The sequence below is a fragment of the Haplochromis burtoni genome, unplaced genomic scaffold (genome assembly GCF_018398535.1).
Source record: "Haplochromis burtoni strain Fernald_Lab_line unplaced genomic scaffold, NCSU_Asbu1 Contig_9, whole genome shotgun sequence".
Taxonomy (NCBI): domain Eukaryota; kingdom Metazoa; phylum Chordata; class Actinopteri; order Cichliformes; family Cichlidae; genus Haplochromis; species Haplochromis burtoni.
In genome coordinates, this window is record NW_024582370.1 from 2,680,379 (window position 1) to 2,703,143 (window position 22,765).

Genomic DNA, 22,765 nt, shown 5'->3' on the forward strand with positions numbered 1-22,765 from the left:
TAGATAGATAGATAGATAGATAGATAGATAGATAGATAGATAGATAGATAGATAGATAGATAGATAGATAGATAGATAGATAGATAGATAGATCGCATTGAATAGTATTTATCACATATGAACAATGCAGCGGTGTAATATCTCCTTTAATAGGGCGTAGGTTTTAACCCTTGTTTCCTTGACACAGATCCTAAGGTATGCCATTTATTGATCCTAATCATTCATTCTCAGTGACTCTTATTGACATGGCACAGGCTTCCTAATTGAAGGCACCAGACACCTTGACCTTTTGCATCTCTGACCTCCTCCTCCCTCCTCCTCTTCCTCCTCACCATCATCCTCCCTTCATCCCTTCAACCCTCTCACCTCGCTGTCACCTAGCCTCCTCGGGGACCCATATGGGTAGATTTAATGCATTCATCAGCATTTGAGGGATGCGCATGTGTTTGTATACAGGCACTTTTGAAATTAGTGTAGGCGGCTGTGACTCACTGCAAGTAGTCTTAGATAAAGAGTTAACAACAAAAGCAGCAGTGGAGGAAATATTCTCTCTCTGTCTCTCTGCTGGAGCTTTGTGGGCAGGTTGACAGCAGCAGAGAAGATGAAGATCAATTTCCCTGTGGGGCCACAAACTCAGCTGTATTTCTAATGCCCACATATTACATCGAGGAGGTGAGTGAGGATAAACATCACTGGATTTTTTGTTGTATAACTCAACTGTTGATTGAATTACTCCCCAATCAGATTCTGGTTTGCACCATAGAAACCAGCTCAATAGTAGGACTAATCAATACAGTAGGGGAGGATCAACTGCAAAGCAATTAGACGCCACACAGGCACAAAGGAGGCCTAACCAAAGAAACCCCAGCTCTAAATACTAGTGTTCTGTTATGTATTTACAGCATAACGGAGCTCTGTAACACTGAATACTGAGGTTACTGAAAGAGAAACGCGTGTTCATTCAGCTCATTTGCACTAATTAATCATGATAAAAGATTATTATTAGAGCCCTTTGATGAGGCAACAATGTAATTACCACAACAAATAGATCTTTGAACCACATGGAAGCATTCACAACCCACTAATAGGAATATTATGAATCAGTACTCACAATTGGGGGGAATATTTATGGCTGCTTGGCTGGGCTGGGTTGCAAGGGAGAGAAGGATGAGGACAAGGGGGAGGAGGCAGCTGGAGCACTGCCCCCTACTGCCAACCTGCTGTCGCTGCGTGTCAGGCATTGCTCACTGTCCCATCAAAGTCCCACCTGCTCACACACTTACAGTAAAATGCACACAGAGAGCAACTTCACTCACACACACAGACTCGTGCAAGTGTGAGGCTATGTTTCTTGTGCAAGAGGCTTTGGCTTTGCCTCCTATGCCTTTGATCTTCTTGTCCTCTCCCTCTGTTTTCCCCTCTCCTTCAGTGTTCTTCAAACCAGGTCCACGCCCTCCTGCTGGTCTCTGTTCTGAAAGATAGAGAGGAAAAAAGGGAAGGACATGCACAGAGAGGCCATGTGTCAGAATGAAAGAAAAAATACCCAGAGCCATGTGGTTAGATCAACAGACAGACTGAGACATAGAGTTAACAAACCAATCAGTCAACAGTGCTCATCCCATCGAAAAAACAAAAAAAAAAAAAAAACCCCAGCCAGCCTATCGCCCAACCTGTTCCTATTAAGAAAAAAAGAAAAAAACTATTTGGTTTTAATTGCATGACCAGTGGCCCGTATTGAAAGGCCAGTCAGCAGGACAGATGGGCTGAATACCACAACAAGAAGCTGAACAGAGCCTCCCAGCACCCAGATGGGCTGCAGACAGACAAATGCAGAGTGATGAAGTGATAAATCTGACGATACGCAAGACAGACAAACAAATAATTGATAATTAGGTTGACTGGTCAGGGCTGCACTGCATGAACTGAACAGTTTGTAGTGTACTGGGGTGATAGTATTGTGCTAAGTATGCGATAAAGATGCTATCAGTCCTGGTGAGTAAGGAAAACCACCCCTTCCTTTTAGTCTATCTATTCTCCATCTGTATCTTTGGAGTCGGTCCTCGCCACAACATGCAGGCTGTCCTCCCCCGCGGCACCACGTGGCGCAGCCCGCTGACTGTTTACACTACTCAGTATCACACACAAAGAGCTGTTATAGCACGCCATGATTAAGACGTGCGTGTGAGACAAAAGAAAGTGGCGATAATAGAGAGAGGGGCTGATCTGGCAGCTCTGCAGCCTGATCGAAGGAGTTTTGGCTCCGCTCACCGTTGTTTGCTGGCACTGCCACAGCAGAGTGATGAGTGACCTTGGGGAGTGGGGGGAAGGTCAGAGAGAAGAGGAGATGAAGAGCATGAAGAGCGTGGTGGGTGGGAGGACGATAGAGAGTGGTGATTATCGGTCATTTTCTTGCATCTAGTGGATAATTGCTGGTCATGTGTTTATTGTGGATTTTGTGTCACTCAGCAGAGATTGCACTGAACAATAACCTACAAAAGGACACAGGAATGTGGGATTTGTCTACATCAAAAGATCTATTCAGATTAAATTAAAGACCAAACAGAAGTCTTTAGTTAGGCTGTTTAAACTAACAGCATTGGGATTAAATGAGCCATTAAACTCACTTGCTTGCTTTGACAGAAGAATGGAAAACATGGAGAGAGAAGGGGGAGGAGGGGTGAAGTAGGTGGAAGACTTTAGCAAGGATAAAAAGTGGAAAGTGGGATTGAGGAGGGGAGCAAGGGAGGAGTGAGACAGAGAGAGGCAGAGTAAAAGAGGGGGGAGCAAAGGTTGATGGGATGGGTGGAGAGATGTGAGGGAGGAGAGGAGGGATGACAAAGGGTGACAGCTGTGACGCTAATCCATCCACTCACACACATAGACACACATGTGCAAGATCTTCAAATCAGTGTGCATCATTCACTTTCTTGATAGTCCTCTTCTTCTTTAGTCCTTCTGTCGGCTTAAAGCCTCTTTAGTTGTTGTTGTTCTTAGGAAACAGGGAGCCAATTACAGTGATCCGGTCTTAAATCGGCCTCTCCAAAATACCATTAGAGGGGGATGAATAAAGCAGGACTAGTCAGGGTATTAATACTGGTGTTAATGTAATCTAAAGTGGGAGCTTGCCTAGCATTCAAGGAGATGGCAAGGGAGCGCTGTGTGGAGCAAAGCAAGACGCTGATTAATGATTAGGCATGCTATACCTTGTCATTCTGCCAATCACAGTTCACCAAGGGAGTTTGCTACATGCACGCACACACACGCACGCACAGGGATACACACAAAAGAAGCTTGTAATGCATGACCAGACCGACAGAAAGGAAAGAGGACAGACAGACACTTGGAGTGGTCTGACAGAGGATATCAAAAAGATAAAAGGGCATGGTCCAGTGGGCTTTAGTCAGGAGGAGGCAAAGCTTGCAGAGGAATATTCCAGTCCTGTTGAGGAGGAGCAGTAAAGGGGAACACTATAATGGGATGGGAATGGTGAAGAAATGACTGTCACATGAGACTGAGGCTGCGAGGTTGCCATGTAACGAGGCCAACCCTGCCACCCAAACATGCCGCCCAGACTGAAGCCCCACTCAGCCCCACTAACACACTCGCATACACACACACAGCTTCCACACTGTGTACACAGCATGAAGCCTCGTGGTCGCTCCATTATCACAGGAGCAAGAGACTGTCATTGAAGCAGATGTCTGATTTCACTTCTTCAGGGCGTCTGCTGTGCAGCTGTCAGTGATCCAATCCCATCCCTGTTACCTGCTTCATTTGACAGGGTCAAAGGTCATGCCTGGGATGGCTGCTCGCAGCTGGGCTGAGATGAACCTTCACGGTGTTTGAGTGCTTTTAAAAACTATTATCACCACTGGGATGTCAACGGGCACCATCAAAAGTCATTCAATCACAGAGAGACCGGAGAGTGAGCAGCATTGTGTTGAGATCCGAGGGCAAGGTCATTTCTGCTTTGCTACAACGTTGCTGAAAATTAGCCACCAACAGGTCGTGTATCAAACAAGCCGAGTCGACCGAGTCGATTTAGCAGCTCCTTTAAATATTCAAGCTTTGCTTTGAGGCATTTTGCCTAGAAAATGCAAATAACTCAAACATTTTGCATTATGCTGTTAGTACTGCCATCATTAGTAAAGTTTAACCACTGCAGCGCTGTTGTGATGTGTAACCCCCTGTTACCCATTAGAGAGAAGATCCCACCCATCCTTCCTCTGCAAAATGTTCTAATTAGCATTAAGCAGACATGTTGGGCGTTGTCGGGCACTTCCTGTGCTTAATAGGCTCGCTTGTTTTTGAAGAAGGTGGGGCAATAACACAAGATTAAACCTCAGTAGTCTAATCAGGTCTTGAGTTTGACATATATTCTCATCTCCATTATGTCAGTCAGCCACAAGTACATCATTTCACTCGTCCTAATGAACATAGCTGGTATTCCTTCCCCTTAACAGGAAGAAAACCACATAAATATAGATATATGCGTTTATCTTCATTTTTTTTTGTTTGCAGCACATTTTGATCAGATACATCCGCTCTGTTGGATTCACGAGTGAACATGTGTGGGTGTGTTCAAGCATGTGTGCAGGTCTCGTGTCCTGTCATGCCTTGCTTTTAAATATTAACTACCTCCAGCTGTGAAGACGTGTAGGAGGAGAAGATGCAGGACGGAAGGAGGGGGGAGAAAAATAAATGAATACGTGCCCCCCTTTACCCCTTCTTCTTCCCTGAGGGTTCTTCTGTCTGAAGAAGCATCAGATTTTTTTATTGTTTTGAAGAGAGAGAAGTGGATAGAGGGACAGGGGAGAGATGGCGTGATTTAGACAAAAGCAAAGGGAGCAGTACCTAAAGAAAGAGGGCGGATGGTTGGAGGCGTTACAGGAGAAGGGCAGTGAGAAATTGCAAAGGTCAATGATGAGTACGAGTGAGGCGGGGTGTCTGTGAAACAAGGTGATGCTAGTGGGGGGTAGATGATCAGGCGTCCTACAGAGTGAATTATTCATAGATTTCTTCTTCCTGTCGGCACAATTTGCCCTAAATTCACCCAAATTCATAATTCATCTACTCCCCTTGCCATACATTTGGTTTGGTCCCAGACTGACAGCGACCGTCCATACCTGCTGCCTTTGGTGTGGCTGTCTGATTTTCTCCCTCAGACCCTCCCCTCTTCCTCTCTCTGGCAGGGTCATAGTTAATGCATGAGCCTGTTGCAGTGAGAACAGTCTTCGGCCCATTTTGTCGCTACAGCAGAAAAATACCACAAATCATGTGAAATAATACCAGCTCCCTGTTTCCGCTCTGTTCCCCAATTTTAACTCAGTCATTTGTCATTAATCACTCACCGCTGGGAAGATTGCCTTTCTCATAAGACTTTCTCGCATTTTGCAAAAGCATTTCTACTTAAGAGCCCACCTTTATAATAGGAACTGTCCAAGAACGATGAGCACCTATTTTCCTGTCACCATTTTCTTTTCATCAGTCTTCTCCTCTCTTTCAGTGTCAGCCCTCTTGGTAGCCGACACTAAAAGCTTTCTTCAATTCCCTTCTGATCGCTTTTCACGTTTCAGGGTCCCTCCTCCTCTCTCCTCTTTTCTCTGCATTGAACCCCTTTTCACTCCATCACTTTAATAAACTGCTGGTGTAGCACTTTAGCTTGGACAATAGGCAGCGTGGTTGGTTAATTCAATATTTGCAACTTTAATGGAAAAGTGGCTTTATAGCACAGTGGTTTCCCACTATGCTATAAAGTCTCTTCCCAGTGCCATCATGCCAGCACCCTTCGTTGAAAGGCCCAGTAACATATATCTCAAGACTGATGATCCACAGTCGACTCCAAATGGAAATTTAGTAGCTGGAAAAAGCTGCAGAGCTACAGCTTATCTGAAATCACGATACACAGACAGCGAATTTATCAATACCACTATTAGCATAAGCTCAGCAGTTGCATACTTTACTACTCCCACTGGTGTCAAACGTGATGGCAGAAGGCACACCGCACAGCATCGCCATCATTTTCCAAAACGCGCACCTGTTTTCGAGGACCCCACCTCACTACAGGCCTCACCCCCCTCCCTCCGTTTTGACATGCATTAGGGTTTAATATTGGAGTGGCTCAACACAGGAGAAAATAAAGGTTGTCAGAGGAGCCGTGAGGGCAACCGCCCACTCCCTCCCTACCCTGGTTGCCATAACAACATGGTCTCCACACTGCATCCCCCCTTGTACATACAAATTCAGTTATTCACACACATGGACACTATCGGGTTTGCGGTATCACTTACATATGCACACACACGTAGGCACTGAGTGGTGCAAACTGACAGACTTTCCTCTCAGCACACACACACACAAGTGTAATTACTGGGTGTGCTCATATATTCACTGTTTGCACATATTTATAGCTTGCAAATTCAGGGATTATAAGGCTAAATAATTTACAAACTTATACAACAGAAAGTTAAATTACAAAACAGCAGTGCTGAGAGTGCTCCTCACCTCTCTATTCTCACTCTCTCTCTTTATTTCACAGTTATTCAGCGTATTACCAAGACTGCAGAAGAAGCTACCTCTGGCGCGGTTTATTTATTGATGTTTTTCCCCTTAAGATACAATAGCAATGGTGGCAACAACAACCCCCCCCCCCAAAAAAAAAAAGAAAAGAGAGAGAAAAAATAGTGGTGAATAATTCAAGGAGAAGGGAGTGGACTCATTAAGATATCCGTCAGGTCCGGAGAGAGGCAGGAGAGGTGGATGGAGGGAAGAAGGGATGCAGGCAGGAGAAAGGAAAAAGAAGGGCAGCAGCGACGGGAGACCAGATGGGTGGAGCTAACAACAAAGTTGAGAACAAAAAAGTCTGAAAAATTAAAAATTCATCGTGAATGAAGGCGAAGAGAGAAAGAAATAGGTTGCAGAGATTTCTTTTCTTAAAGAAAGGTGAATCCTAAATGACATTAAAGGAAGAGAGATCTAGTTATGGGAACCCGGACCAGTAAAAGCTCTTTAATGATCAACATAGGGGTGTTACCCCCTGTAATAGTGTATCAGATTCCCGGTGTGTGTGTTGGGGGGGGTGCATGTGTTTAGGTGCACATAAGCCCGTCTCTGTTGCTGCGTGTATCAGTGAAGATCAGTCTGTGTGTCAGCAGGTCAGCTAATCGCTCTTATCAGCTAATGGAGCCAGTCTAGCAGATGGAGACCTGCCTTTGACTCTGGCATGCTAGTTGCTGCGCACTTAAGTACAAAACTGATAAGACAGTTTACTTGTCTTGCCTGTCAGTCAGCTGGTTGTGGGAAATGAAAGTGTATGTATGTTCAAGGGGGGTGAATTGAATGGAGATGTTTTTGTGACTGGATAGCTAAAAACATGAGGGAGTAAAACAGGTTCAACATGTGGTCAATGAAAATCACTTCCCATTTCCTTTAATTTCACCTGGAAATTAAACATAATAAAATTACAAGAAAACAGAAAACCCAATCTTAAAAAGCAAACACACACACACAGATAATGCGAAGGAAGCAAATCAAATCTTTTCTGTACACTAAGGCCTGCTGTGCACTCTGTATGTGCAAGCAAACACTCACACACACGCTGTGACTTCGTACTCACACATACTCAAATATAAACCCTTACTGCTGCTGAACTTCTGCTCGTGGGCGTCATTTGCCTCATTAGCAACAGCATCAGTCAGAGTCTGTGCCTGCAGCACAAACGCCGCTAATTACAGACACACCCTCAGTGTCACGCTGAAGATATAAGATGTGTTGCATCCAGATACCCCCCACCCCTCCTACACACACACCACACTTCCTCTTAGGTAAGATAAAACACACAATGGTTCTGCAGCACACTACGAATAATTCCACGCTTATGCACATCATATATCTTATAGGCACACTGTTGTGTAAACTGTATTGTAGGAGCATCCAGTGGTGATCGTATACAGCTTGTGAAGCTATTTCTTGTGCCATAATGGTTTAGTGTCCATACAGCAGAGAGTTAATGGTGTTAGCCAGAGTAAATAGGGGCAATCATGGCATTATGAAATTATGTGGAAGAGCTATTACGAGTGACCTTCTCTCTTTCCCCTCTCACGTCTCCTGCTCCATCCTACACTCCTTGCATTCTTTTGTTTGTTTGTTTGTTTGTTTTTTATCTCTGACAGTCAGCCTCTTCCTCCCTCTCCTCATCCCCCAGAGTGAATAACTTGCTTCTTTTTAGTTTTATTTTGACATGCATTTTGACCTTCACTGACACTTTTAAGTTCCCCTGTGAGGACATATTCTGTTTGGGAACTGAGATTCAGGGGAGATACTTGAGTAGATGTGTTTGTATGCAGCTATTCATCCCTTAGAGATAAAAATAAATAAATGAATAAAAATACCAGCTCAGATGGGGGAAAAGGAAATTTTATGTTTGTTTGTTAGTAAAGCCTTTGGGGATCAAACTGGAGATAGGTTGGGCTGTGAAAAGGAGCTAGCATTAGTATATCTGTCCCTGTTAGCCTCGAAGCCAAACGCAGCAGCTTAGCTGCAGATCACAAACACGCTACAGCAACAAAAAAAGGGGGCCAGCAGGAAACCAGGCACTGAAGCATTGTATATGATGCTTGAAAAGCTAAACCATTTTATTTAGATGGGCACAAAACATTGACTCTGTGATAACTTTTCCATATAAGTCTTGTTGTTATTGAATCAGCCATCCATAAATGCAGTGAAAGCTGTAAAAATAAAAAGGGAAGGCTGTAGTGCTTTAGTTATCACATGAGCCTCAGGTGTGAATAGGAGCATATGTCTGCATATGTGTGGGTTGCATCAGTGCAGAGAGCAGGTGGAGGGAAGCCTGCTGTGTGCTGCAGGTAGTGATTTCTAAAGAAGTGCTGTGCATTCAGTCATTCATCTGACAGAGAAAAGGGTGTGGTCCCTCGGGTAGGTGATAAGTGGCCTATATAGCGCTGCAGGACTCAGCTGCCAGCCACTTGTGTGACACACAAGAACACGTGGCCACATCCATAGGGAAAAGCAGCACGCCATAACCTGAAGAGATGGGCGGGGTGTTTATGTCGCCTACTGCCTCCATCATAACAGGATAGATAGCAGAGAGCCCCGTACCTGAGTGAAATTCATACCAAACAAATCTGAGAGTTGTTTCTGTGTCTCCATTTTCCAGGTTTTGCAGGTATTTTTCTTTTTATTTAGCTTGAATTTCTAGTAGATAGATTTGCCCGTGGGCTTCTCCGCAGAATGCTTTATGCCAAGACTTCAGTCTTTGCCAGACGCATTTGTCAAGGTCTCCTTACGTTGGATGTAATCCGTTTTTTTCCACCACTTCAGGGAAATGAGCTGCTGGCAGGGCAAGGTCACACATAGTGCTTTGCTAACACGTTTGCATGGAAGAGCCCCAGTGGCCGAACGACTGTGTGAAAGAGGATGGATTTTGTTTCTAGCGTTACACTGGGCTTGTAGAGACATGAAGGAATCGCACAGGAAATTACAGGAATCACATGAATGAAAACATACACAACCCACACACAAAATGTTCCTACTCATCACTTCATTGCTAAAACAAAGCAAACAAGAGAAACCCTGCAAAAAAAAAATAAATAAATAAATAACACAAACTAAACTAGCTGCAGTAATAGAAGTAGAGGAGATGCAGAGTTACCGAAACAGCTTGGAAGATCCACTGATTGACATGTTTAAAATACCAGGTTACACAAAAAGCTTCTCGACAAACCCATTAACTTTGTTAAAAGTTGCACTCATTTTAAGTGCTACTCATTTAATCAAATAGAAGGTCTTCTAGGGACAAGAGCGGAGATAACATACCTAAACAGCTAGTAAATATCTATGGAGTGGAAACAAAGTGGGAAAATAAAAGTGGCTGTGATAAGGAGGAAGAACGGAGTTAAAGAAAGGATCATGTTTGCAGGATTTTTTAGGTTTTTGTAAAACTTCAAACAGTTTAAAAAATGATTATCGAGTCATCAGCTGCAGTGCACTTTTTTTGAGGTAGCACTGCCTCCCAGCACTCAGTACACAACTAAAAGCATATTTCATATAAGAGCCAGCATTACCAACGAGCAGTGGTATTGATTTGTTTGTTGTTCAATATGGAAATGTTTTCTCTTCCTGCTGTGCTTGCTTTTTTTTTTTCCTTTTACACACCCAACCTTTTCCCCACACTACCAAGGCAAGTCACTCGTTTGGTTTAGTCAATAAGGACTGAAGATGGTTTCAGCCGAGTCTGATGAATTCCTAACAGTTAACGTGAAGCTGATTTTATTTAGGAGGAGAAAGAACTGTGACTTAATCGTAGCAAGCTGTTATGTTTACAGGGTTCCAGACTGTAAAAACGACTCTCTTAAACACCCAAAAAATCCTCAGATTTTAACATTTCCCTTTGCTGCCTCTGTAGGTTTATCGTTTTTAATATTTATATGAAACTACAGATGGTTATTATGTAAGTATGTGCACAGGCTCAGACAAACATGCCCGACTAGAGCTGCTTGTTGCGCACACAGAAAGGCTCAGATACACACACCGACACACAGGCAGGTGCATGTAGCAGCAGACTAAAGGCAACGCTAAAGTCAGTTTCAAAGGATTTGCATGCCATTCAAATGGGATTGATTGAGGATAAAAGAAAGCAAAGCGATCTGGGAAACAGAGTTTGCATAGTAATATGACTACCAGGCTTCATACATGACCTCAGCTTAGTCGTGCACACCCACTCTGTGTGCGTCCCCGTGAAAAAGTCTGTTTACCCGAGATGTGACAGGTCAGTATTCTTATGAAAGACAAATTTTATTTGCTGTAGTTTGTGTGTATGAGCTTTTATATGTGTGTGTCTCTCAGTGTGTGTGTGTGTGTGTAGGTGTCAATACCCCTGCCTCCCTTTTCCTTTCTCACCTCACTATCACCATGACAACCTCTTGACTCCAGCTCACTGGCACAGTGCAAATATTTCTCTCCCTGCCCCCTCCCACATGTTCATCCTCCTCACCCCATCCCCCCATCCCCTGTCTCCTTCGTCATAGATGTGCACTTTTATACTCGCTACTTTCATCTTCTGTCTCCTGCGTGTCGCCTTCACTTGCGCTTTCCCCCCCGATCTCCCGTCTTTCTCCAGTTCTCTCGTTTTGTCTACATGCTACCAACACTTGAAAGAGTTCATCATTCCCGGCTGTCAACTTTTAAGTCTTTTAATTCCACTCCTGTCTCTCTTACCCTTCTATTGTCAGTTCCCTGCTCCCTGTTGATTGCTTCGTGCTATAAGTAGAAAACCACGCCTTTTCTCTCTCTAAACTCCCCCAGACCCCCTACCAAGCTTCTGCTGCTTTGTGGAATGCAGCTATCCTGCACTACATCTTCATTACAGCCACCCTTCTAGGATCATACACAATGCAATTACAGGTAGCGTTCTATCAACCTCCACCATCAGCTTCTATCAAGCCTGCGAGAGGCAGGGGAGTCTAAGGGGAAATCTGCAGGCTGGCACAGCATCGATACGGTCCCTCGACCCTAAGTGGCTGACTAACTCCCTTCGCATCTGTTATCATTATCATCAGAAAACCATTTCTGTTCTGTAACTAAATCCAATCATTACCAGCGCAGTCCAAGGTGGGGATGTATCTGAGGCGGAGCAGCTTGCGCTCTCCAACAGAGAAGGGCCAGGCTCCATCAAAGGCTGCAGTGTTATCTGAGGCGCACAGCCCTGTTTCCTCTGCAGACCCCTCTGTAAATCCCCCTCCCCGCGTCTCTGCACAGCTCCAGCCCCTCCACGCACCAGTGTGTAGTGGTGCAAAGAGATCAAGGACGTGACATTTTGCGGCGCGTGCATCAATTTTCAGCGAGGCGCAATATGAAAGAGGGTAAACAGACAACCTGTTCTGTCCCGGCTGTGTGCGCATCAGCCTGTTTGCGTCATCTCCCGTCAGACATTTAAAGGGAGTGACAAGCATATCTGGCTTTATATCATCTATTCCAGGAGGCAGACAGAGTGAATAAGCAAAAAATAAATAAATACAAAAAGAAAGAAGTGAGGATGCTGTTTCATCTCTTTTGCAGCTCCTATCTTCCTTGCTTCATTGCTCCTGCATCACATCACTTTTCTTTTCCCTATCCACTTGGGGTATTGCCCCATAAACAAAAAGGCCCCAGCCTTGGCCTTGTCCCTAAAATAGTCTCTCATATCTCTTTCCTTCCCATTTTGCTTCAGTTATGAAAGGTGACAGAAAGAGTTTGTCTCCAATTCCAATGAGAGCAGGAGAGGAAAACAGCGAGAGAGAAAGGCCACAGGGAAGCACCGAACACTCTAGCAACCTTCGCCTGCAGCTAAACAACAAAAGATGCTATGTTCATTGAGGAACATGTTCTGACAATGCACGTCTATATGCGCACACACACCAACTGTTGATCTAAGCATGGAGAGCATAACGATACATGTTTTCTCATAGAGAAAAAGACCCGGGGTAACGCTCTGGTACACTAAATCCCCTGCAACAGTGGCAGATATCTAATTCATCTTCACCCCATGATAGTACGGATTAAAACCCGCTGATTCTGCTGGTTTCTATATAGGACACCCACAACACACATCAGCAACTCCCGCCTGCTACAACTAGCCAGACAAACACAGGTTTTGCATGACAACATGTCTCAAATAACTCTGAGACATCTTTCCTTTATTGAAACTGAAAGGACAAACCAGCTGTCCTGACACTTGTGGAGGCGGACGGGCCCCGCAGGCAGGCCGAGGGGTCGAAGCACAGGAAGCGACGCGTGTGCGATGGCTGCAAAGCTGGTAACAGCCCTGTCACTAACGTTTTATTGTTGGCTTATTTGTCCCCCTTCTGAACCACAGACTGGTCAAAACAGCGTTCGCTGCATACATAAATAAAACATAAACTGTCTGGAGAAACAAAAGGACACGTAGGATTATGGAGGGGGACTAGCATCGAAAAACATCTAGAGAGACATATGAAGGTGGAAGATGCATACTGGGAATTAAAGTCATTCCAGCAGAGAGCGCATGCTGTCTGTTCAGTCTGCAGGTGTGCAGGCGAATTTGTGCTTGACAGGTGTGCATCTGCCGCTGCTCGCGGTGACATTTTAATCGCTGCGGGCTCTCTGTCCTTTACCCTCCCATCTCCCTCTGCTCCCTGTGTCTTTAGCTCTTTATCTTCTCTCAGCGCCTTTCCATCTCAACCTCCACATTCTCGCAGTTCCTACGCACGCCCTGAGCAGGATCAAACTTTAATTGTTCAATCAAAACGATTAAAAGGTGACTGATAACAAAGGTCTTCTCTTTCTCTGCCAGCTCTCTCGCCTGCTTCCCCTTTCCCCTCCCAACCTGCGTGAGGGCCTGGAGGATGAGGTCTCTGCGTTTGCGTGTAATTACCTCGTTAAGCTCATTAACAATGTCCGGACCCTCGGTCTATTCTCTCCAGTTTCTTTATCCATCTCCATGCGGTTTGTTTATGCTCCGCATCCGTTCCCTCTTCATCTCCCTGCATGTGGCACGCGCCCCCCTGAATAAAGCTGTGTTGTTTTCTTCTTGTTGCTCCTGCGTTTTCTCTTGGGGACTGTCCCTTTCATCTTTTCCTCACATTAACAATCCTCACGGCGTCCTGCTACACAAGTAAATCCTCTCTTCAGCAAAGATTTAAACAAATGGTTTACAAAATAGCTGCACCAAGTGCGCCCTGTGAGTTTGGCCACAAACTCACAGGAAGAGCACAGTGGCTGATGTAAACAGACAGTTTTAAAGCAAAATATAGAGTTGAGTTATTGCAACTTGGGCCTGTGAGAGGCTCTCTGTAGTGCTCTGCCCAATTACCCCTTATCAATTCAGAGAGCAGACTGAAACGACTGCAACACCAACCTGATTTTAAAAACAAAGAGGGGGGAATAAGAAGAACAGTTTCACATACAGGATCCTTTTCAGGTAGATAGTGTGTGGATTGTGTAGCAGGGAAGCGTGGCCTATTTTATTCTGGCTAAGAGCAGATACGGATGGATGATGAGAGGGATGTAGGTCAGAAATGGTAGCAAAAACAACAGAAGTTAGGTTACATTATATAAACCCTCTCCCGTCGCTGTGTAAAGTCTCTGTGGCATGCAAATTATTTTGCAACTTGGCCAAATAAATATAATGAGGTGGCGAAGCATCCCTGGATACACTGGGCAGAAGGCAGATAGGAGAAGTTGGCAAACAAAATATGCCTAAGCAGTTTCCTTCACTAACTCTTTAGACATCCCTGTTTAGAATTTCTAATAAATGCAATGAATAATTTCTAGCACAGTGTGATGGATTTGCAGTCTTATAGCGGGAGGGATATTTAAAGTCTTTAATTACATAAAAATGAAATCTCGCAGATAAACAGTTTTTGTAAGAAATGTCTTCTGCCTGCTCATGCAGGAAAGAAACCAGCAACCATTATAGTTGGACACCTTTCACCAAATCTCATCTACCAGATAATTCTTTTCTCTTTGATGTTTTCGGCGTTTTTTCTCCTCTGCATTTGATTTTTTCTCTCCTGTTGTTCATAATCAATTTTCCTTCTCCGTAGGTCTTTTCTTACGATCCGTCCTCGTTGTCTCACACTCTTTTGTCTGACGTTACCCTGTTTTAACCCTGTATGCCCCCCATCTGCTCCCCTCCGGCCAGCACTTGAATACATGCGGTGGGTGTAGTGTGTAATAGGATGGCACAGTAGGTAAGATTAAATTAGGCCTGTGTATGGGGATTACAACCCACTCAAAACCTGATCCTTTCCCACTCTCTGTAATCCAACCCTAATGAATATATCATGCCTGACACAGCAGATAAAACGCCTCCAAGAAAGTAGAGTCACAACATCACTGAGACATGAAGAGAAGACAGATTGTTGGGAGCAATTTTATCAAACATTTAAGCGATGACCACAGAGTCGCAGAATCGCATTTTCAACAAGTTTTACTTGAAGCGAGGAGTGGGAGTTGCATCCTGAGTTACACAGTGTTTACGAGTACTTCAATGTGCAGACGTGCCAGAACTGTATGATCGTATCCTTATTACTTCTTATCTCATCTCAACCTTTCCCACCACTGCATCATGTTTTCAGTTAGTGTCACTGTTGGTTTCTTTTTCAACCACACTTTTCCTGTCTCACATGTTATTTTTGCAAGTACATCATGATTAACTGCTCTCGTGCAGACATAAGCAATGGTTTTTACCAACATTTTCCATCACAGATACAGACAGTCTGATACTTGCATCGCCGGAAGTACTTGAAGATGCCGTTTCAGTGCAAGTTTGTCCTCATGCTTGCGCTTCATGCCCCATCTATTTCAGTTATGGCTCATTCAAATGAGGTGTAGGAGTACCGCGAGAATGAGGCAAGTGAAAGCAAATCAATACACTTAAATGTCAACACTCCAAATAAATAAGCCTTCAGAGGGATTCAAAACACTCAAAGCACACTGTATTTCAAATGTGAGAAAATGGAGAGTGCGACTCCGTCACTGGACGGCATCCAGCACACTTACCTTAATGTCTGAAGAAAAGCGGATTGTCTGTGCTCCCGATTATGCATGTCGTGTGGCAAACGGGCTCCCCGTCATTTCAAACAGTCAGCCACGTCTATGAAATACTAACTGTGCAAAAGATACATTTGTACAAGTAAAATGTTGCCTGTCTGTCTAAACTGTTTAAAAGTGTATCCAGTTATGATGGGAAACAAATGAGCTGGCATGAAAGTTATGCCAAGGACACTGAGAAGAACGGTCCGAAGGGAAAACAAGAAGAGAGGCACGGAGTACAGATGAAGAATAAATTCTAGAAGCATTGAGAAACCCTCTCAAAATCTCAGAGGAGCTGCATGATGTAACTTAAAGCAACAGTGCAGATGTAGCCTACAGTTCTGAGATATATCACAAACCCAAATTTCATTAAAAATGCAGCCAGCTTCTTAGCAACAAATCAATAAATTAGTAAACCAACGAGGCCGTGTCTTCTTAATAAACAGCCAGTGTAATGAAAGCCACAATGGGGCGATGATATGTGAAGTCCCCAAAGTATCATAATGTGGTCGGAGATGTTGTCAGTATCGTCACACGAATGTGTTAGCTTTTATTAACACAACCGTGAGACGGATGAGAGCTCAATTTCGTAGCGTGGAGCCAGCAAAAAAGGAAAAACCAGGAAAATCAGAAAAATCAGTTAGGAAAAATCAAATTCAGTGCTTTCAAAAAAAAGACAATGCTTTCCTCCAGAGGACGTACATTTTATAAATGCATTTTTAAAGACAACTCACGCTACAAATGCATTTTTCAGAAGGTATGTTAATCCAGAGCTACATGCTGATGCTACACGCTGAGATACCTCCCCGCCTACAAAACTTCTTTATGAAATGCAAATGAAGGGTGTTTGTGAGATGCTGTAACACTCGGCCACTTCCACTACTGTGACTACAAAACCCAGAGATGGCAAAAGTACAGACATTCTGTACTTAAGCAGAAGTACAGATACTAGTGTTAAAAAATACTGCAGTAAAAGTTGAGGTGCTGATTCAACTTTACTCAAGTAAAAGTAAAAAAGTACAGGCTCTGAAATATACTCAAAGTAAGAAAGCAAAAATTAGAAGATGTTTCTACCAGCTATTCATGTGCAAAGCTACCTGAGCCTTGTGCTACATTAATGTCATAATAACATAATATTAGAAGATGCCTAATTTTTAATTCTAATTGTATTCAGCTTGAATCAGAAGGAAAATAAGAAAATATCTCTATTTTTTCTCTATTTTAAACTATATGAAAATCACTGATGTTGTTTTATAGATACACACATATATATGTATATATATGTGTGTATATATATAAAACAACATCAGTGATTTTCATATAGTTTAATGTAGCGTAATTTTGCAGCTATCTAGAAGCTATAGCACATAAATTTTAATGTGAATAATGAATAATCCATCAAAAGATACTTTACATTGTCTTTAACAAATTAAAAAATAATATTCCAACACTGGTATTTGATGAATAATTAATTCCTTCATCTGGTCACTGTGAATTGTGACTGATGCACACAATTAGGCAGAGGAGCATCTTCGACATTAAACAGAAGACTTCATAGAGACAGATACATGCAGTGGGGAAATACACTGGACAGAGGGTCAATTTAGTCTAATTATAGCTACTGAGGTGGACAATAAAGCCTCTTTCATAGAGCTGACTGTGGTCCACAAGGAGTGACGCTGAGGGGAATTCTCTATGTTGCTGAGACAAAGAGATAATTTTGCAAGAGACAGAAAAAGGATGAGGAGAGCATCCGGGAGGACAGACAGAGTTTCATATCTCCCCTAATTCATATTCAGTGTGCAGCTTTATTGCTTTGCAGCTTTTCAGTATGATTCTGTGTGATTTACATCTTTTCATTTCAAGACACCGAGTAAAAAATTTAAGTCACAGGATTAGAACGATTTGCAACGTAATGATAGGGCGATAACGATTTTTTTTATTTTTAATTATCTTATTTAAAGAGTTTCTTTCCACAATATCTTGGGCCTCCAGCTGGGTTATTGGTTTGTCAGTAATTAATTTCTCTCCTGGGTTTCAGTTTTGCAATTTTAACTGCCAATATCATATTTGTTACCCAGGGGAATACTGCCATTTCTCCTCGCCCATACCATCACTTCTAAAGCTATATTAAAGTGATAAAGTAATTCACTCTGCCAAATTAAATTTGTTTCCATACATGACGCCTCTATTTGGGCCTTGGTCTCCGTCACAGGTTCAATTGTATAATAGGGATGGATTTATGAGTCTTTGTCTGAGTCTTTTTCTGGGAAGGCTAATCGGAGCCTCAGCCATTACTTTGATTAAGATCCTGATGCGGTTTTGTCTGATCATTGTATGAATACTGATACGACATGAAAGACTGGAGGAAGGAGAAAAAAACAAGACATTCAAAGGCAGCAACATGAAGTGGGGGCTTTTTTCCACAGAGGAGGAATTTATTCTGGGGTTGTTTCTTTTTTTACAATTATATATTACATATCATAATAGTTTATAATTAATATTTGTGATGCACAATTTAGACTATTTGATTTGACAGGCTAAAATGAATTAGGCTAGCTACCATCATGCTGATATATTCAGTCTTGATAGGATATCGAGTCTATCTCGTCTATTCTCCGCGTGTTATATTTTACACTAGACATGAATAACTTAATTTAAATGATTTAACTCTGTTAAGACTATTCTCTACCTGTTGCTCTGTCATGGCCTCTCCAAGCTTATCAGGTTCAACAGTGTCTGATGGGCTTATCTGCTGCTCTGATGCTACAAAAACATTAAATTAAAAGCAGTAATTCAATGTTACACAGATCATCCTGGAACCATTTATGTTCTTCTTATAACGGTAGGACATCTGTGATTCATCGTGTACCTATTGGGCTCTACGAAATAAACTAGTTAGTCACCTCTATTATATGAATTGGTTTTATATCAATTGTGCTAGCCTTATAGTCTATGCAGGCTGTCTGCTTACAGGCTGCATCTGGGATCTATCCTGTGGTAAACAGGTTAACTCAGCACATTTGACAGCTTCCTCCAACTCCCTTCTTTTTTTGAGCCTAGCCTTTTCAGCTCCTCTCGGCCTCTTCCTGTTCTCCATAATCACCAACGGACTTGAATATTTGGGAGGGGGTAACTCCTTCAGATGGTAAATCCCATCTGATCTACTGCGATGGTAGATGGTAGAATGGGCATTGTGAAGAAAATGTAATTTTCTCTTGAAAAAGTCATTTTTCCCCACCCAGGCGGCCCAAAGGAGAGGTGAATGGGAGCAGTCCCATTGGGAATTCCCCCGACTCTACAGACGGTCACGCCGTCCGAGGGATTAGCCATGTTTAAAGGTTTGAAGAGCGGGAACTGTGATTTTAGATCACAACGCCTCTTCTCTACTTTCCAGTACAACTTTCATATTTATCCCATCTCCTCCCATCCTCCTGCCTTTTAAATCAGTCCTTCACATCTTTATGGTTTCGCCCCCCCTCTGCCTCACCTTACCTTTGCAAAATTCCCTCTCCCCTTTGCTCGCTTCATTTCCTCCTCCTCACTTTTCCATAATAATTTACCCCTGCTGGCCTGTCAATCTATCTGACCCTTGGCTCCCTAAATCACCACAATGTATTCCCCACCAAACCCTGACAGCATGTCGACACGATCCTCTACTTGACACCCAGTGGGTCGACTCCCATCTGCACAGTCTAAATCAAACAGCCTCCGAGCTGCAGCTGGTGGAAGGGGAAGGGGGGGCTCACTCTCCATCTTGACAGCATCCTGAAGGAACAGGATCCTGATGCTGAACAGTGCACGCGCGCACGCACACAGCATCGAAAAGACACACACACACACACACACTAGAAGATAACTCAAGGGAGCCTTTCACCACAAGCCTTTGAATCTGCAGTTGTGAGTTTGTAACTTTACAACCGCTATTCTCAAAAGAGGATAAAAAGAAACTCAGACTTGAAAGTGTTATTGTTGACACTTCAGTCTAGGAGCGAGCGTTTCCTCATAACCCTTATTTTACCCCGATGCTGCTTTAATGGCTGAATCCCCAGAAAGTGATGAGTGTGGTCTTTGATCAGTCGCAGACGCTTAAGTAATCAGACTGTGTAGGCAACATTAGAGAATCTTTAATTTGGCGCACTGCAACAGGACCTCTGCAGCGTGTATTTGCAGAGTGTTTGTTTGGGTTGCTGAGGATGTGCCTTACAGATGTGTTTCTGCTTGTGTGTGTTCGTATATCTGCGTTTGGTGAGCGGGATGACTGACAAATGTGCCCCAAGGCAATAACAGGTGGCTGAGGGGCTGAAGGGCCAGAGCTGTGCTGCTCTACTCTGGAGTTGCTCCTAGCTGGCATATTGAGAGCAAATCACTCCTCTCCTCCTACACAACACAGCTCCCGACTTCCACTGCTGGACTAAAGGCATTTGGAAATGGGCCAGTCCCTGACATTAAAAACCGTATACAGCAAAAGCATGAATATGTCACAAAGCACTGCAGGGCTCTACTTATAACCTTCTTCAATAATATTTAGAGCATTTATGTTTAAATAAACAAGTCTTCCTTTTGGTGTCTTCTCTTATGGCATTGCTTTTTTTGTTCGTCCTAGCTGGTGCTCTTCTCTCCGCTCCCTGAAAGGAGTGACCATGCTTTAAATGACGCAAAGTGATTTGCCTTTCAAAAGGACGTTGCTCTTCTTCCCCTTCAGCTTTTTTTTTTTAAATGTTGCTTACACCATCCTACTTTGCTTATTTTTATTGCACATCCCCATTCGTCCGTCCTTCTCTCCGCACATAAATCCCCGTTTCCATCCATCTCTTTGATGAAACAGCTCAATTAACCAGCCAGCGTCAGAGGGGAGATTACATTCTGCACCATGCTGTAGCAAGGGTAATGACGGAGTCCAAGTCTGGCTACTCTGACAACAATATCACTGCTACACAAGCAGCTCCCAGCGCAGTCTAGAGATTCGCTGCCACACAAAATCCGCTGCATTTAATAGTATGATAATATGACCAGCAGTGGGTCTCTGGAGCATCGCTGCCACAGTGAGGATCCACACACACACACACACACACACTCTCATTCACTCCAACGTGCCCCTTCAGCAGCAGCTGTATCGTGATCTATTGTGTGGATGTGTGCAGTGCAGTGCGTTTATGGATGTTGTACAGATGGTTACAGTCATTGTGAGACAGAGAGCCTTCCTTCCCCTCCAGTCCCTCGACTGGGTTCATCTGGGACAAGCTCCAGGCTACTGAGGCATCGAGGAAGGGGGAGCGTGTCGGTTCACGGCAGTACTAGCACACAAACACTTGTGATACCCACAGATTTTTAATCACTGCTTTATTAAAAATCGAGTCACATCTCTGTGCATGATATGCGTGCATTACTTACAAAACATGAGACAGGCAGTGAAGAACCGTCAAGTGGGGAAAATCTCACGACCATCAGCAGCTGTCTCTGGCAAATCCATTTAATACATATTGATATACTGTATATGATCTGTAGCATTAACACAACTGGTGCAACCATCTGTTTTCATTGGGCTCAGAAACTATTGGTTCACAGGTCACAGAGGCTGACAGCAGGCATCTGTATGGCATACAGCCAGGTGAGCGCCTCCATCCGTCGGCACACCTCCACTGTCTGCTGCGTGCGCTGCCCCACCCTTATTTTCACTCTGATGTCTCCTTCAGTCTAAATATCTCTCTCTCAGTCTGTCTCCTGTTGATTTCTGAATTTCTTTGCTTTTCTTTCACCACCCCACTTCCTTTTCCTTTTCTTCTCTTATTTCAGCAGGTTTAAATTACCCAGCCTGACACCGACCTGCCACAACACACTCACTGCAGGTGTGTAGGAAATAAGACTGGTGAACTAGAAAAACTGCTGGGGTCTGCTCCGCTTTGTCATTTTCCATACACCCGAGTGAAAATCTGATGAGGACATGGCAATCATAGGCTGTACTTAACATTAAGCCACTCAGATATCAGCTGGGGGAGGGGAATGCATGGAGGAGATGAATATTCATATTAAATTAAAAAGGCAGAAAGAGAAGCAAAGTGAAGAATTTTACAAATGTGATGCAGTAGACAGTTGCAGCAGACGGCAGCTTTATTTTGCACTTGACAGAGTATTATAAATGTAAAACATGGTTCAGTGCACTTAAAAATATCCATTGATCAATATTTCATAGTTTTTATTTAAGACAAACGCCAGCTTTAAGGAACATTAGCTAAAAAGGTAAAGGAAATGTAACGCCGACCAGTAAAGGTTCAATGGCAATCGGCACTGTTCTGTGTTCAATATAATGAGAGGAGAGCCTGTTGCATGCAGCGTTCTTGCTCTTCAGTCAGCAAGCGATAAATCCAGCCACAAAAGAGAAGAGATTTCCTCTAAAAGTATTCCACACCAACAGGTTACTCCTGGCACCTGACTTTCCTTAAACAATTAAAAGTGATTCAGTGTTACAGTGCATTTCCCCCAAAACACTGCAATACACACGTCTGGTGAAATTTTTTACATTTGTCTAATTCTTTCAGTTAAATGTGTTTAAAAAATGTAATTTGATTTTTTCCCCCAAACATCAACAAGTCTGGTGGAAATACGATGTCCTCCCAATGTGAAGACATTTAAATAAGAAAGGTAAGAAGAAAGTGATTTACACGAACCAGACGGTCGTCTTTTCACCGCCAGCATGAGACGAGCCAAAGGTGCGATTCTGAAACAAGCCACCTCCACCTAGCAGCCTAATTAATCCACTCACCAGCACACTCCTGCTCTCTCTCCATGTGATGACAAACTGCCCACCTCGTCACAAAAAGATGCTCTTACCTGCAGAGTGATGCTCCTTGGCTCTGTCGGCCCGTCCTTTTCGCCCTCTTTTCCTGATCTACTTGTGTCTTTTCTTTCTCTTCTCTATGAAAATGATCGTGCCCCTTTCCTCTGCTGATGCTGCAGTGATAGAAAAACACACCCTCCTTCGGCCTCTCTCTCTCTCACTCTCCCTCCCTGACTCTCATTGGCTGCCTGTTAGAGGTGACATCACCCTTCCTTTTCTGCCTGCCTCCCTCCCTCCTCCTCCTCTGTTCCCTCCCATCACTCTCCTCACCTCACTCTCTGTGGATTCTGGCCATTCCTTTATTGTACCCCTCTGTCCTCCCCTTTCTCCTTCCACACGGTCAGGATTAAAGGGTCC

The 22,765-nt window shown here is 43.6% G+C and overlaps 1 protein-coding gene across 5 annotated transcripts in view; it reads right to left on the bottom strand.

Moving 5' to 3' along the window:
- The window catches only part of l1cama (L1 cell adhesion molecule, paralog a), a 42,479-nt gene extending 19,940 nt beyond the window's left edge, over nt 1–22,539 (bottom strand). For 4 of the 5 annotated variants that reach the window (XM_042227820.1, XM_042227816.1, XM_005914786.2 and 1 more), the window contains exons 1-2: nt 22,402–22,539; nt 1,112–1,471 (exon numbers count right to left, since the gene is read on the bottom strand). In XM_042227820.1, the coding sequence (XP_042083754.1) occupies nt 1,112–1,241 (130 nt within the window). In that variant the 5' untranslated portion in view covers nt 1,242–1,471; nt 22,402–22,539. Of the gene's footprint in view, nt 1–1,111; nt 1,472–15,537; nt 16,770–22,401 lie in introns of those variants that run through there. The other variant, XM_005914785.3, reaches the window with a different exon arrangement.
- Nucleotides 22,540–22,765: the final 226 nt, after the last annotated feature.